The sequence below is a fragment of the Paramisgurnus dabryanus genome, chromosome 12 (assembly GCF_030506205.2).
Source record: "Paramisgurnus dabryanus chromosome 12, PD_genome_1.1, whole genome shotgun sequence".
Classification (NCBI taxonomy): domain Eukaryota; kingdom Metazoa; phylum Chordata; class Actinopteri; order Cypriniformes; family Cobitidae; genus Paramisgurnus; species Paramisgurnus dabryanus.
The window spans coordinates 15470809-15487752 of NC_133348.1; the positions used below are offsets into that span (position 1 = coordinate 15470809).

A 16944-nucleotide genomic window follows, 5' to 3' on the forward strand; every position below is an offset into this window, starting at 1 on the left:
GTGTATTTCCCCAAGTTCAACAGAAGAAGGAACCCTTGCATAGGAAACTCCGCTGTCAACTGCATTTTTTAACCCAGACCAACAACAGATTTTTTAGAGATAGTTGCTCTGTCCTAACCTTTAAGACTTAACCGAGTTTCCAGTTTACTTTGTCGTAAATGTTTCTCCTGAAATGTCATAGGAGAAAAACCCAAGACATAAAAACAGGCAGTTGTAATACAAAGCTTTGCTGTGAACAGAGATAACGTGGCCCGAATAATTTGATTTTTGGGTAATTTGATAAGAAATGTGTAGATTTGAATTTTGATTGTAGATTGTTTCATCTTGGCAAGTCTAAAAAGTGTTGAAATCTCTTATAAAAGTCAAAGTAACATCTAAGTAGCAAGAGTTTACGTTTAATCTAGTGTATTTGGATCTTGACAGTAGTAATCTGAGCCTTTTATTGTTCCCATTAACTTGGTTATAATGAAAATTGGTGGAAAATACTGAATATTCTTCAGAAATGTACCTTTTGTGTTCCAGAGAAGAGAGTCAGGTTTGGGACAAGATGACATTAATGATAGCTTAATGTATTAAATAAATCACACGTGGAAAGAAAAAAACATTTTGACCACAATTACTAATAATTTACATTTGTACTAAAAGTCATCCAAATGTGACCTAATTATATTTTTCTCCTTTTACAAATGCTGTCGAACTAAATTTCCAGAGCTCTTTCATGTACGCATGGCATGTAACTCCAAAAAATGGACTGTGGCTGATTTTATATGTTTAAAGAGCAACTATGATCCAATTCCCCTTTTTTTACATTTCCTTTGGTGTGTAATGTTAACGATATGCAAAAATCACACTTGTAGCCAATCAGCAGTAAGGGGCGTGTCAACTAACCGACATCTTGCCTGGGTTGCATATGTGTGGGGCAGGTCTATCAAAAGAAAGTCCAGATTCTATTGGGGTAGGCGGGTCGTGTTTGTTTAGGTGATTTCAAATGTCAACATTGGCTTTCAGAGATCATGCGCCCTGCCTTTAATTATTATCAAAATTAGTTACAGCCTCAAGTTATTTCATTCACATGTATTTGCTTTTTCTTGCTCGGTTTCTCTCTTTCTCTACATCTTCCTTTTCTTGATTAGTTTTTATCTTTTACTCTACACAGGTATGTTGCATTTGATACTTACAATACAAATGTAAGGTACATTTTGAGTCAGCTAGTAGTCTGTCCTATAGCCTCTTTCCTCTAAGGTTTAATTGTTTTGAAGTACGTGACTGTGTTTGGGTCAGTATAGGTATGCGTTATTGTTGCATATCTTGGTTGCAGCGAGGGGTCAAAGTGCAGTGCCCAGCTGGCCTTCTCCTCATAATATCAATTCTATTTTTGTTTGTAGGTCAGCACAAACAATCCAGAACTTACATACACATGTACACACAGAATGGCAACTCCTCTAGCTTCTCTTTAAGCTCCAACATAAACAAACACGTTACTTAATGCAAATGTAAATGAATAGCATCCTCAAAAGTGTCTTAAAGTACATTTCTTTTCGCAAAATTAACTGTTTGGTTCATTTGATACATTTTAAGAGCTGGAAGGACATAGCTTCTGCTTGTCTCCTCCCTCTGTCACAGCGAATGAGAGATGCCTGCCTTACACCCACTAACCTGGAAAATATTTCCCACCTTTTCCATGAGTAAACTCTTCTTGTCAGCAGAGAATGGAAGATGAATGCACAAGTTCACAAACAGGACATTTAGTTCATACCAAACCACTCATTCTGAGCTTAGTGCGATATTATATTACTAACGTGAGATTAAAGGGACACTCCACTGTTTTTTTAAATATGCTAATTTTCCAGCTCCCCTAGAGTTAAACACTTTTTTCTTACTGTTTTGAAATCCATTCAGCTGATCTCCGGGTCTGGCGCTAACACTTTTAGCATATTAGCACAATCCATAGAATCTGTTTAGACCATTAGCATCGCGCCTAAAAATAACGGAAAATTAAAAGTTGCGATTTTCTAGACAGATATGGCTTGGAACTATCCTCTCATTCTGGCGTAATAATCAAGGGCTCATGCCGTAACATGGCCGAAAATAGTCCCCTGCTATTGAAAGTTACTAAGGGGACTATTTTGGCTGCTGCGTAATAACATCGAAACTCTTTGGTTATTTTTTAGTGCGATGCTAATGGTCTAATCAGATACAACGGGTTGTGCTAAGCTATGCTAAAAGTGGTAGCGGCAGACCCGGAGAACAGCTGAATGGATTCCAAAATGGTAAAAATGAAATGTTTAACTCTAGGGGAGCTGGAAAATTAGCATATTATAAAAAAGTGGAGTGTCCCTTTAATGATCAAAACATAAGGAATAGGGCTGGGTCTCGATTCAGATGTTTCAGATCGATTCGATTTTCGATTTTGATTCTCAGGTTGATTTTTATACTCGATTCTCTTTTCAACTCAATGAATATAGATTTAATACAAATACTATATTTATAAAAAAAAAGTTTAAAAGGGGGTAATTAATAAAAAGAAATTAAAAGCCACAACACTATCTTCATCTTCTTGCTTGCGAAATCTAAAATGCTTCCATACCTTTGAATTTTAATGTGAATGTGGCATCAACGTCGACGAAGCACCTGAAACTGCCATTTTAAGCACTGAGTGAATAAATGAGGCTCGCCTCTCGCTCCTTAGTAACATTGCGGGTGAAAAAGAGGGTGACATCTAGTGGAGAAGATTAGTAATTAGATTAAGATTAATTTTACCTTCAATGTTTGCGGAAATAAATATGAAACAAAAGATTTGTGGCCTTTGAGAACCGATTTTGAATTGACCACGTTTAAAAATAAAACAATTAATCGAAAAAGTGAAAACAGGTTGTTGAATTATTTGAAAATAATGCACACCAAAGGTGATTATGCGGCATGAAGAAGAGTGCTGTTAACCATGGGTGTGCATTATTTTTTTTTAAATTCAGGGGACCGGTGTCAATTATTCAGCTTATACAACGTTTACCACAGACATTTAACATACAGTAGTTGTGCGTCAAATGCATACCCAATGAACATTTTTCAACCAATCAGAATAAAGCATTCAACTGCCCTGTGATATAAAGAGTATTAATAAATGAAGCACAAATATGACCCTGTTTTTAATTATACCAGCATGTTGGTTTGACAACTGCATGACATAAAAGCTGTGAACTTAAACAATTGAAATCATATCCGATTCTCTTCGCATAGTTATTAAAATTTATTATAATTAACTCTAGTTATTTATAAAACTCTGAGTCATCTCCTGAGTTAATGTCCTTGAAATGGTATAGTTTTTTTTATATTTAATATTATTCAATCTACTAGTCCCTGCAGTAGTGAAACATTTACACACGTGTGTGCTGCTTATGTTAGGCTACCAAATGAGGCTAATTCAGGAGTGACACTGAATTCTGGAGTGATTGCTCAGATTTAGTTTTTCTCCACTTCCTGCTCCATTCCAGTCAAATCGGAATATAGAGCAATGAAATGTATACTGTAATACCACATTACTGATATACATCTACTCACAACCAAACACTATTTAATTTGTTTATTTAAAAACAAAACTGTCAAGTGAGCATGATTTGAATTTACAATCTCACAATTAAGCAAGGAAAACATCCTTTTGAAGCACATCATTACATTGAGGAGATTATGGGAAGACCTTCACCTACTGTACCATCCCCCTCCCCAAGGCTACAATTCTAACATCACCACTTTGGTCCAAAAACATAAAAAGTTTAAGAGTTTGTAAATGTATGTATTTTAAAATGTTGTCACAATATGTATTAGGCAAATTATAACAATATTGCATATAACCAAACTTTGCAGATTTAAACTTATAAATGTCTTCAGACAATACATTCATGTATTTAATTTACATTTTACGTGCAAAAAGAGAGTGAACAGAAGTGAAGATAAAAACAACTTTAATTAAAATATAGAAACTATATGTTTTTAAGGTTTATATAGTACAGTCACAGTTTACTCTACAATAGGGGTAGGCAAGGTCGGTCCCTAGTTTGTTCAGGTGGGCTTGATTCGAGGTAAACTCTGCAGGACATCGGCACTCCAGAACCGACGTTGCCTACCCCTGCTCTACAATGAACACTTTTCTTGTTCTAAACCCTGAGATGCAATTTTGTAAAAAAAAAAAACAGCTGCACACAGATAAGATTTGTTATTAGCAAATTATGCAAAGAAACTTATCACATAGTTTACTGATAATGCATGATAAACACATTTCTTTAGTCTATAGCAAAACAGTCAATTAACTTGTATAATACAAATATAGAGGTTTAGTGGCAACAACATAAACAAATGGCTTTTGTCGCCCAAACTTAACTTTCCGTAGTTTTTCCGTAGAGCTTTCCGCAAAGAATTAAGAACAAGCTGAATAAATAACCAGAAAATTATACTTAGTTCAAAATCATAACTAAATTGTATCAACCATTACGCTGAGCTAACATTACTGTCTAAAATTAATGAATATAATGTTAGCATAAGATTTTTAAGTTCTTGCCTGGCTGCCAAATCCGCACAGCGGAGAACCATGCTCACTGTCTCCCCTCACCTTTTGGAAAGCGAGACATGTTTTATTTTCCACAAGGAATTTGTTTCTGAGGTCATTGTAGTCTCTAGCCAGACTGAAACAAGCACAGACCGGAAGTAAACTTTGGGCCAGGCACATAACAGCGGCAATGCACATGCATCTGATGAAACCATATATAGTAGTGTACTCGGATATTTAGGTAAATAATTAAATGACATTCACATTGCTATTTATTTTTAAAACGTATAGCTTAAATCAGCTGAATGTTTGCAGTTTTCGCCCTTACTGTACCGAAAATGAACCGAACCGTGGCATCAAAACTTAGGTATGCACTGAACCGTGATTTTTGCGTACCGTTACACCCCTACTTAAAACATTAGTATCTAAATAAACTAATGTTTATAGTTTTGTTAACCCTATATTGAAGTGTATTTGATTAATAATACATTCGATTCGAGTATAAACAAAAGACGTTTAACAGTTACACTTTTCAAAGGAACCTTCAGAAATCTTTGTATAAAACATAGTGTTAACCCAGAAACATTTTCTGAAAACAATGCATTATCAAAGAGAATGTAATCTCTCTAGTCTCTTCATAAAGCACAACACTGATTCAAGCTTTGATTGTTTGATTCATCTCTACCCCATCCGCTATTTCATTCTCTTTTCTGGGCTTGGACCCCAGAGCCTCAGCCTCTTCCAAAGTGGAGGTGAGGGGTTGTCCTAAAGTCTCTGGAAGAAACATAGTCAGAATCCCGACAATGAATGCCAGAATTCCCACAATGAGCTAGAAAAATAAGAGAGGAACTGTTAGAGCAGCAAAATGTGTTGCGAAATACAGTGTTGTAAAACATAGAAAGTAATGCCTTTCTAGCACCATACACAATTGACCACACATTATTATACTGCTACAACTAAAGGTCATGAAGTGCAGTTACTACATTAGGTATGTACTATAATGTGTATACCTGGGGCATGTAGATCCAGATGTCAGAAAGGTAAACGCAGAAAGGAGCCACGACACTTCCTACCCGGCACATCATGCTACCACTGCCTACTGCCAGAGACCTGCCAGACAACACAAACTCAATAATGCTTCTGAATACTTCAGTTTATGATTCCTTGTTTCTTCGCACCTCTGTCTTTCAGACAGTAAACTGTCCAGTTTGAAATGTTATGACTTTAATATGGCGCGGTGGTGGGCAACAGCTATGGATTCAGTTCGCTTTGTGGACTTCAGAGGCTGCATCTTTCAAAGACAGAATCCATGCCTTCAAATTACACCACCTTTGAAGGATCCAGCCTTTGAATCGGGACACAGCTATTGATTTATATCTGATGTAATGTTTACTATATTGCTTATTAAATCAGTGAAGCATGATTTCTTTGGTTTATTACTTCAGTGCAGCATCACTTAACTCTTCCCTCTTATAATGAGTTGTAGGTAATATATCAGCCATTAGAGGAGCATCCAGGTACTTTAAGGTGCTCATGTCAACATACTACAATTCGGAAAATACTAATTCTTATTTCGAATCCTTAGAACGAATAGGCACGCAGGGTCTGTTGCTGTTCACACTCGGTTAGGGACTATTTTTGCCAGCCGGAGAGTGGGCCTTAAAGAACGTACTTTTTTTGTGATGTATTTGCCAATGTATGGTAACCCATACTTGGAATGTGACCTCTGCATCTAACCCATCACAGTGAGTAGTGAACACACGTACACCCACAGCAGTGGGCAGCGATCACAGCAGCGCCCGGGAGCAACTGGGGTTAAGGTGCCTTGCTTAAGAGCACCTCAGTTGCAAACTGCCGGCTGTGAAACCCGAACCGGCAACTGTTGGGATGCAAGCCCAACTCTCTGTCCAAAGACTTATTTCAGAATACAGTACAGACTCTCATACACTATTGCTTATATTTGTTATTGTGTGGACTGTTTAATTCAGTTGTGTAGTATAAGACATACTGTACCTGATGATTGTAGGATAAAGCTCACAGGTATACAAGTAAACCAGACCAAATGCAATGGCAATAGCAAATTTCCCCGTCATACTTAATACTATAGCCAAGACCTCTATATCCTGAAACAAAAAGAGTCAGAAAGAAACAAAGAGTGAGACTATATTTAACAACAATGTTTCAGTCATCAGTTGTTGGTTGCCTAATAGGGCTGTATTAAATTAAGACACATTTACTTCGAGCCCACCACAGACCCAGGCAGCTGCCATATGCATAAACAGCCACTTAGATGACAGCTCTATTTATAGCTTTGTGTACCAACGGTGGGCACACTCACTTCTTACACAACCATTTCAGTGTGTCAGCATTACTGCTATTAGTTATGAGGGTGGTGCTGTCCTGGTGGAATTTCATCCCAGTAAAGCGTTCTGCAACACTTCTCAGTCTGTGCTTTTACTGGCTCGCTGGAGTCCTTGGCTATTCAGAGACTGAATTTTAAGAAATCTGCAGCATTTACAGATCTCATTTATTTATGTTTGCATGCATTATGCATCTCATTTCATTAAACACATTCTAACTTATCTTACTTTTACACCAAAAACAATTTGCTTTTGCTTTGATCTTCCTTTTTTGGCTGTGTGGACCACAGCCTGGCTGAGGTCAATGATATCTTTATGATATCCTAGTTAGCATTGAATGATATTCCTCACTTAACTTCAGGGTTACAGTGAAAAAGCTGATAGCTAAACCAGTTAACATTTTACATTTCCATTACGCTCTGCTTTCAATAACGCATGTCCCAGTGCACCTCTGCACCAGTATACTGTAGTCAGTGCACAACCAAACTAGATCTTTTTCGCTCATCTTCAGTACACACACCATTTTAAATCCTTGTATAAATCCTTGCACCAAAAAAAACCCATAGGAGTTGAAAGGCAGTTCTGGAATTCGAGTCTGACTCTAAGCTATGTGTGTGATGGTGGTATTTCATATTTGAGAATGCAAGCACTGAAAAATGTTCACCTTTTTGACCTCTCATCTTCCAGCCACCTGGCTGACCTGATGGACAGGTTTGTTTGCGCCTGCGGGTGCATTCACTACTTTCAAAAACCCCAAAGAAAGAATTTCACACATGCATCTAAATAATGCAGGAGGCTGCCAGGGCACTAGGGAAGCTAGTTACTGTACTAGGGCCACTTATTTTGAGTTTGAAACTGAAATTTGGCACGGATCATTGGAGAAATTGGTCCAAATACTACACAATTAATGGCTAACATGTCTCACAAATTACGTGTGCGCTACGTAGTCACGTTTGTTGTAAAGTCACTCATTTGTAAATGATTGTACGCATTACGAAATGCTTACATTCTTTGATGGTTAGAAACCAGCTGCAGTTTTTTTTTTTTGGAAGCACAAATGGTTATAGCTAGCAGTGGCGGCTCGTGACTGCTCATCCGAGGGGCGCTTATACAAAATAAGTGTTCGGAGTGTCATGTGTGTTGCTTGCATTTTCAAAATATGTGTTGCGTCATGTAAACCATGTGCATCACGTGTTTTGTCAAAATAAGTGCCTGCTGCACACGCGTCAAAATAGTTTGTGATAAAAGAGACGCTCACGTTCACAAAATAGACGCAAGACACTCCCTTAACAGTAAGCTCTGATTACGCATGAGATTGTACGAGTATCTGGCAAACGCGAGCGTCTCTTTTATCATAAACCCTTTAGACTTGTCTGCAGCAGGCACATTTTGACAAGACACGTGATACACACAGGATCTCTCGATTCGCAGAACACATATTTTGAAAAAAGGAACCACACACATGAGGGGCTACATACATGTTGTGATGAACTTCGTATCAAGAGCCCTCAAAAAAAGAAGTTACCAGCCGCCACTGATAGATAGCAAGACCAAGGTCCAACCTGATCTCACAAAGTTATGTGGGACAGTCACGGAATTTTTTGCTAATTTTTCCGTGGCATTCTCACAGATCTCCGCATTTTTCCGTGGCCCTGCTACGGACTGTCTTTTTCTGTGGCATTCTCACGGATTGGCTACTTGACTGCTTTTTCCTATTTTCAAACCATTTTCGCTTCGGTTTAGGGTTAGATTTGGTGTTTGCGTTAGTATGTCAACTATTGGTTTATACAATTTTTTCTAATTTATTCTTTTATATTTTCTAAACTTTAAACAATTTGGCGTTGGGGTTAGAGTTGGGTTTGGGTAGGGATGTCATTTCATGTAAATCTAACCCTAAACCGAAGCGAAAATGGTAAGAAAATAGGAAAAAACAGTTGAGTAACCAATTCGTTAGAATGCCACGGACAGTCCGTAGCAGGGCCACGGAAATATGTTTTTAATGCAACATAGTTTGCTTTGGATTATAGCATAAAATAAGAAATTCATGCATTAATATTATACAATGCAATGTGAATTCATAAAGCCCCAAATCTGTAATACTGTATGTAAATGTATGCAACAACACAAAGACAAGCAACTGTGGATCTGCATCATTCATTCATATTAATTATTAATCTGTAGTAAGTTCAACAGTTAGTGAACATGTACAGCAAGTGTTTGGGCTTGTTATGACCTGCACAATGCTGTGACTACCGTAATTAAAAAGACACAGTCACATTTTGTCCAAATCATCTTTTGAACCTCAGGGTCCTACATGGGTCTTAACTGCAGCACCAGGGATGATAGATTTGTGCATATACAGTTCTGTGCAAAAGTCTTAGGCCACCACCAACTTTGTTACTACTTTTACACAGTAACGTTAGGTCAGTGTAGTAGTTAATGTGCGTTATGATATCTGAATTAACTTGTCATTAATTTTGTTTCATATCAGAAATAAACTACTTTTAAAAGGACTGTTGTTATTGTTTATATGCAGAAGTTTACCAAAAGTAACGTTTTGTCCACAAACGCTGTTCGTTCATGTTGTTGCTGATGAAACGGTTTAAACTGTTGAAAAAACAACAAAACTAATGGTGGCCTAAGACTTTAACACAGTATTGTATATCAAATTATTTTAATGGGATGCATGTTTGCACTAGAAATCAAACCTGTTCCAGAAGATGAGTCAGGTTGGCATGGTATTGGTTTTATTTGTGATATGCTGTACTGTGATATGAGGAAACTGACAATATGTCATGTAAGAAAAACAGAATGGAAGACTCGGATGCAAGCGGCTGCCCCAGTTACTACGCAAAAAGCAAACAGACACAAACTCCTCTTCTGCCAAGATTAATTATTTACAGATTACTATAGCCAGAAATAAATTGGAACATTATTATAACTTCAATAATGTGAATTATTACAATATGAATGACCTATTTTCAATGTTTTACTGTAAAAGTATTTTAAGGACACAGTGTAATGGAAAGTAAACACAGAAAAAGAGTAGTTTTTTTTTTTAAGACAGCATAAGCAGAGCTGACACATATGAAGTGTCTGATAAACTGGACCACAAGGTACCACTAAAAGTCATGCATTATCCAACCAGCAAATTAAAATTGAGGATACTTTTTGACATGCTTGTATATGTTTTGATGCTGAAAAAATGGCATCCAATTATTGTTATTTAATGATTGATCCCTGTTGTCTACTCAGGCCCATCCCTAGCGCATCAACAATGTACTGCTGTACAAAAGCATGCATAATCTCATACCTGGGGCACGATAATAATGAGCATGCAGGCGACTCCACTGAGCACCAGAGCTGGGGCGCATGTCTTCTTCCTACCCACACGATCCATTAAAAAGCACCCAATTAGGTAAGATGGGATTTCAACAGCACCTGGCAACATTAAGAGTACATTGTTAGTCTCATTGCTACAAACATAAATACTACTTTAAACATGACGCTGCTTGGTATAAAATAATTTTAGCATCTACTATTTCGTAGAGTGTTTCTAGCACATTCAGTACACACACATATCAATCTATTACCAGCAACAAAGAGGTTGATATACTGGTTGCCTCCCAAGTTGACAGATCCCAGGCTAAAGACGTAGTATCCCAAGCTTCCGATGAACCAAATAGCCCAGCAGGTGGCGCTGCGACCGGCCATTTTTAAGCTTCCAAACATGTCCAGGATGCTTAGCTTTTTCTCGACTTCCACTGCTGTCTCATCTGCTTGCTTATCTGCCAAGAGCACTCCATCACATTCCTCTATGAGCTCTGACACCTAATATTTATAATGATATAATGGATTTAAGTTTGTACAATGAGATTACAACAAATTATTTTCTTTAGATGAATTATTTATAAGGGAAAAACCCTTATTTAGAAGATCAGTGTGTGTTTTCATGGTGAGTCTACCTTAAGTGTAGGTTGCAGGCCATTAAAGGAAGCAATCTTGTCTAACAGTTCCTGGGTCTCCTTGTACTGGCCTTTAGCCATTAGGTAGAAAGGGGTTTCAGGAAACTTCCAGCAATAGAGCAAGAATGGCGAGGTCGTGAGGGTGAGGATGATCTGGTAGATCCACCAGACACGAACAAGGTACCCCACTAGTGCCACTACCATGATTCCCACAGCAAAGGCTGCATGCACATGCATCGAGGTCCATGTGCGCACCTTAATTCCTGTGAACTCTGTCACATAAACAAAGACTACCACCAGGTATCCGCTGGATACCTGATAAATAAAGAAAAAGAAAGATAAGGTAAATAGACTATTTAAAATTACACAGATGTGCTATGATCAAAATGAAAGAAAATGAATCAGTAGTTGTTATTCAGTAAGTGGAACTGCAGGGAAGACTGTAAATGAGTTTGTTTACCTGATGTCATGATAGCGGTTTGACAACTTTTTCGGTGCTATAAGTTAAAGTACTCTTTATTACATTGTAAATAAGAATATATATGATCCTCTGCTTACTTCTACTGTAGTTTACCTAAGATTGATTTAATTTGGTCTGTTTCCGGTGGTCTATTTAATCTTATAGAGAAATGCTCTTTCAGCTGACACTTCAGCTGATCAATGCTAAGAAATCAATAATCTGATGTCTTTATCAGGAAACGGTTAAATGCAGTTGACACATTCAAAATCGACCCGCTTTGAGTAACTGAGAAAAGAGTGTTTTTTCAACAGGGCTAAAGTCCAATGCAATGAAATTGCACCTTTTTTAACCTTAATTTCCCATTACAATAGAAAATACTCGTAAAGTGTTATTGTCATATGTTGTATTAGCATCACATTTCTGACTTCGCAAGACACTTTTAGCTTTACAGGTAAGTGACTGGAACAAAACATCATGAAAATGTATTGAAAGAGGTTTACAGTAAATAGCAAATCACCAGTCCACCTGTTACCAGTACCATAACTAAGATGAAATATTTACAATAGACCACATGGGATACAGTGTATGGGTGTGCATAGTTATAAAAAAAAAAAAACGAAGACGTTCAACTCACCATGGCTAGTAGAAAACGCATCACCACGAAAAGGTAGTAGTTTCCTGTAAATGCGACAATGATGCCAAATGTAAACTGACATAAGCTGGTGGCTATCAGAATAGGCCGCCTCCCAATTCTGGAAAAGGAAATAGGAGGCAAAAAATACATTATACATTTGCAATCAAAATACTTTCATGAAGTTTTGCTTATATTTGTATAGAAAGGTTGTGTTTTATACTAATGCAATGTCTGTTTGTTTATTTATGCTATTACAATCCATCTGCTCTGCTATCCCCCAGTTTGAAACGTTGTTGTGCCACCAGTCTGGTTAAGATTCTGTATTTAATTGCTTTACTCTGCTTTCATTTACTGGCTGAAATGAGATATATACAAATGCCTGAAACAAAATAACACTCCTCTACAACCTGTCACAGGATGTAAAGTCATGCAAAAATAAAATGGCTCCCTACTTTTGTCCAGTAGGTGATATGGACTGTAATCTTAGTGCCTGTATATTTCACATCCTGTAAAGCACTCTCCATGACCTTATTGCAGTTATTTATGATTAATATAATGTAGTATTTATGATTTAAACTATATTGGATCAGACTGTTACTGTAAGTGAGCCTGGTTAAGACTATCTGTTCATGCCAATTTTTTGTCCTAAATTACTGAACAATCCTGTTGGTGCTGCCTCTCTTGTTTTTGCAAATAAATCTGATTCTGAACCTTTAATTTCTGCCACAAAATTAACACACAAAGGGCAATATATCACTCTTGAAGTTATCTATCTCTTGTTGTGCTCTTTTTTTATGGATTAGAGGAGTATGTGTGCACATTTTTAGACATGGCCTTTAAGTGTAAAGGGCACCTATTATGCAAAATCCACTTTTACAAGGTGTTTGGACATAATGTGTGTTGGTAGTGTGAGAACATAAGCACCCTATGCTGAAAAAATCCACCCGCTCCTTGTTTTTTAATCCTCATTAAACCAAAGCAGTCTCATTAGACATGCCGTTTTGATTCTCTTATCAATGTGAGGTCACATTGACAAAGCCCCGTCCACTAACAGTCCTGCATAGTTTCCATCCTCAGCGAGTTGTACTCTGTCTACTAGATACTATTGTGTCAGACTGTATTAATCTGATGTATTTTAACTGAAAGCGCTCACTGTCTGTTTGTAAGGAAGTGAGGAGCTGAAGCTCATTTGCATTTAAAGGTACAGACATTAAAACAGCCTATCATGCTATAAATGATCTGTGGGGTATTTTAAGCTGAAACTTCACAGACACATTCTGGGTACACTTGAGACTTATATTACATCTTGTAAAAAGGCCATAATAGGTGACCTTTAAATACGCAACTGTACTGTATATAAGATGTCCCCACTTATTATAGTAAAACAAACCTCTCTGCAAGATGCAACATAGAAAGTTTACCTATCAGCGATGTCCCCAAATATCAGTGCTCCAATCAAAACTCCCAACATAAATGTTGGCTGTGTAAGCTTGGCCAGCCATTCTTTTTCACACACCAGGTCCCAGTCTGTTACGATGCTCTGCTGGACCTCGCTGTGATCATAGACAAAGCGAGAACAAGATGCCACAGTCTTGTTCCCGAAGAACTCGTATTGAAAATTGACGGCATCAAGCCGGAGTGCTTTAAAACAAGGACTGAGTTCCCAATGGTCTCCCACGGCTGTCCTTACAACCACCGGCCCATAACCTGGCTTGTAGTGAGTCCAGATGCCCGCCAATGATGTTGAGGAGTGATTTCTGTACAGGACATCTGTAATATTTGCAGGAGCGTCACAAAGAAATTTAGGCGTCTCAACTAAGAAAACAGAGGCCAGGTAATGTATTCCACAGGAGATGGCCTGGAAAATTGCAGCAAAGTAGACACATGCCTGAAACCTGGAAAAAAGGAAAAATATTCAATGAAACACTACCCTAAAAAATGCTGGGTCAAATATGGACATATTCTATGTTAATTCAACCCAACAGCTGGGTTTGTTAAAATTCATGCAACTATTGGATGAAACAACGCTACGTTTTGCAACCTGAATGACCATCACTGATACTATAATGGACGCAATGGTTTTAATGGGAATTATATTGGATACCAATAAAACGTTAAATGGTAAATATTAACAGCTGGTTCATAATGGTAATAGAAACCATCAGAATGTATAGTGTTTATTCAGCAGGGAAAAAATACGGGACATGAGGTGATATCTGTCTATAACATTTAAAAAGTAGCTATAATTATCGACAGCACGCGCAATCGTGTTACGCAACATAAGGAATCGCATTCGTTACATGAGGGTTTTTTAAGCTATAATGATCGTGGAAACACTTTTTTCAATATCTCTTTGCAGTGAAACAAAACACCTGCAGTTTCTTTAAGAAGAATGCTACTACATTACCTTTTAAAATGTCCATATTCGTCAAATAATCGCTCCACACCGGTGGTCATTTTACTGTGTGGAAGATCCTCAAGTGAGTAAAGGTGTTTGGTTGCCTCGTGTCAATTTGTACATGTTTGCTATCATACAGTAGACAGACACTAAGTAGGAGGGGCGGTTTCGCAGGGGAACTTGCCACTCCAAGACGCAATAAAAAATCCTAAAAGTTCGAGTAACATGACAGTGCGAAACTCCGAAGCGTGCATCGTCCTGTAGGCTACTGTACGTACATTAACTCCGTCCGGTTATCCAAAGTTTAAATAAACGAAGAAGCCTACACCGTGTTGTCCCTGGAAAATCTTATTAGTCACGTGAGATAAGTATTAATAAACAATACGCACATGAAAACATACTGTAGGTCTAGTATAGTTTATTTTTTACTTTAAAACTGTAAAAAATAGGACACTATTTAGGAATTAGTTTTGAGCATGCGCAACGCAATGTGTCAGTATTTTTTATTTACTACATTTTGTGAAATGTAAAATTATTTATAACTGTACATTCCTCCTTTTGTATTTGCTCTTAATCACAATGCAGAGCCAAAGATAACAGGTAATTAATCAAACTGACTATTACTTTGACTATTTGGTTAATTCAATCAATCAATGAGTGCATCCTCTGTAAATCAACAACCTGTTGACATTTCAGCTAAACTGTGAAATTGGCTGCAGTTGGTTAATGGGAGGCATTCAGCATTGTAGTAGTAGCCAATATCAGGTATACATTCAAAGTAGTGTAGCATTGTTAATAATACAGTTTTTGTGAAACCAAATTAGTTTATGCCTCAGGATTGGTAACAGAGTTATGCAAGAGTCAGTACTCACACTACAGACTATGTCAGTTTTTTATTATAAAATGAGGCATACTGTAATACAGTAAAACATTTAGGTGTAATGATGTTGTATTGTAAGCTTTTTGATCTAATCATAGCCCTAATCCTGTTAATCACAGACTATGAGGACTCATAACCTCTAAGTCTCTTATTCCAATGAGCTTTAAAAAAATTCTTGAAACATGTTACATGCTGTACGTGGAGTAGCCTTCACTTGAACATTCAACAGCTGCTGTGTTCACACGTTCAGGTACAAACTCAGGAAGCAAAGCCAAATAAAAATAGAGTCAAAAACATTGAACTAAAACTAGTATTCAAAGAAATACTGCCATTAAATAATACATAAAACTAAGATTGTGCTTTTGCTGTATGAATTTTATTTGTTAAGACACTATACTCAAATCTATTTCCCTCCGATTATTTAATAAAAAAAGATAAATTTAAGACTTTATAATAATTGCTATAAACCCATAACTCCTAGTGCAGTGGTTCTCAAAGTTAATATTCAAAGGTCCAAATCGAATTCGCATCATTTTCATAGGTCTGGAAAAACTGGTTATTACATTACATTAATTAAAATTGTCAAGCATGGTAATAACTTTATGTAAATCATTTTTATATAACAAATCAACACAAGTAGTTTGGAAAAAATATATTTTCTTTTAAAGTACATTCATAACAAGTGTATTTTGCATTTACAGTAAAAAAATTACACATGAATCGCAAGTAGTATGCCAAAAGTAACCAAATGCAAAATACAGAGCAACCTAATTATAGCAATGGCACAGTTTGCCTTCCATCAGATGCAAAAACTGTGGCAAAAAAGGTGTGGTTGGTAGGTGGAGACACTGTCCTTAATTAGGGTGTGTCAAGCTAAGCTTTGGTGACAGAAAATGAATTACATGGACTTGACACACATGCACACATCACTACCTGATTATGCTGGGCATTTTCCATCTTTTAAATCAGAATGGAGTTGTGTAATTGTGTACCTTTTGTTTGCAGTCAGAATTACCTTTTATTCTTCTAAGAATTTCCCCCAAACTTAGCGAGGGAAGGTCATAAAAAAACGAACTGGAACGCAGGGTTGGTTTTGTTAAGGCCAAAGGTGAGATTCTGTTGCAAATTGGACTAAATTATTTGATGTAGCTTTTTTTGTGCACATTGTGCAATATTTTGTTTTGTGCAGTTTGTTTGTATTTCAATATGTGATTATGTAAACAAAAAATTATCTTTCCTCATAATAAACCACCTTTTTGGTATCCATTGTACTCCAGCTTGTTTAAAATTATTCTCTTTGACATGGGCCCACGCTTGCACCTATAAATTGGCCGATGATGATACTTGCTATGCTTTTCAATGAATTACGATGAAATGCCGCTACATCCAAAAGCCAGAGGGCGCTCTCGTGCAGAAACTCAATATGCGCTGCAGACAAAGAACCATACACACGCAGCTATGACACGTAAGCTGAGTCCCAATTCGCCTACTTATACTACAACCTAAAAGTATGTACTGTTTTTGTGAGGAAAACGTACATACTTTTTAGTGTGTAACAAAAGAGTATGCACGTTCTGGGACATTCTTCGATGACGTCATGCAACTAGAACGAAAACGTGGTTGCCTAGTTACACACACCACGACTGTTAACAATATTTCATTCATTCTTATAACTTATGTCCAATATAATTTTATTTACTATTCCCA

The 16944-nt window shown here is 37.2% G+C and overlaps 1 protein-coding gene across 1 annotated transcript; it reads right to left on the reverse strand.

Moving 5' to 3' along the window:
- Positions 1-3942: 3942 nt before the first annotated feature.
- On the reverse strand, positions 3943-14672 carry slc22a16 (solute carrier family 22 member 16). Its single transcript, XM_065255953.2, has 9 exons — positions 14367-14672; positions 13381-13854; positions 11960-12077; positions 10866-11180; positions 10494-10731; positions 10214-10341; positions 6554-6663; positions 5551-5650; positions 3943-5369 (listed from the first exon to the last, which is right to left on the reverse strand). The coding sequence occupies exons 1-9, from the start codon at positions 14414-14416 to the stop codon at positions 5196-5198; spliced, it is 1707 nt and encodes a 568-aa protein (XP_065112025.2). The 5' UTR covers positions 14417-14672; the 3' UTR covers positions 3943-5195.
- Between the last annotated feature and the right edge of the window lie 2272 nt (positions 14673-16944).

Bases quoted from the DNA above. Each gene is read 5' to 3' on its own strand.
- slc22a16 (XM_065255953.2), bottom strand. From the start codon at position 14,416: ATGACCACCGGTGTGGAGCGATTATTTGACGAATATGGACATTTTAAA. The intron at 6,664-10,213 runs GTATGAGATTAT...TTTTTGTTTCAG, and splicing joins TCATTATTATCGTGCCCCAG to GATATAGAGGTCTTGGCTAT. The intron at 5,370-5,550 runs GTATACACATTA...TTATTTTTCTAG, and splicing joins TCTGGATCTACATGCCCCAG to CTCATTGTGGGAATTCTGGC.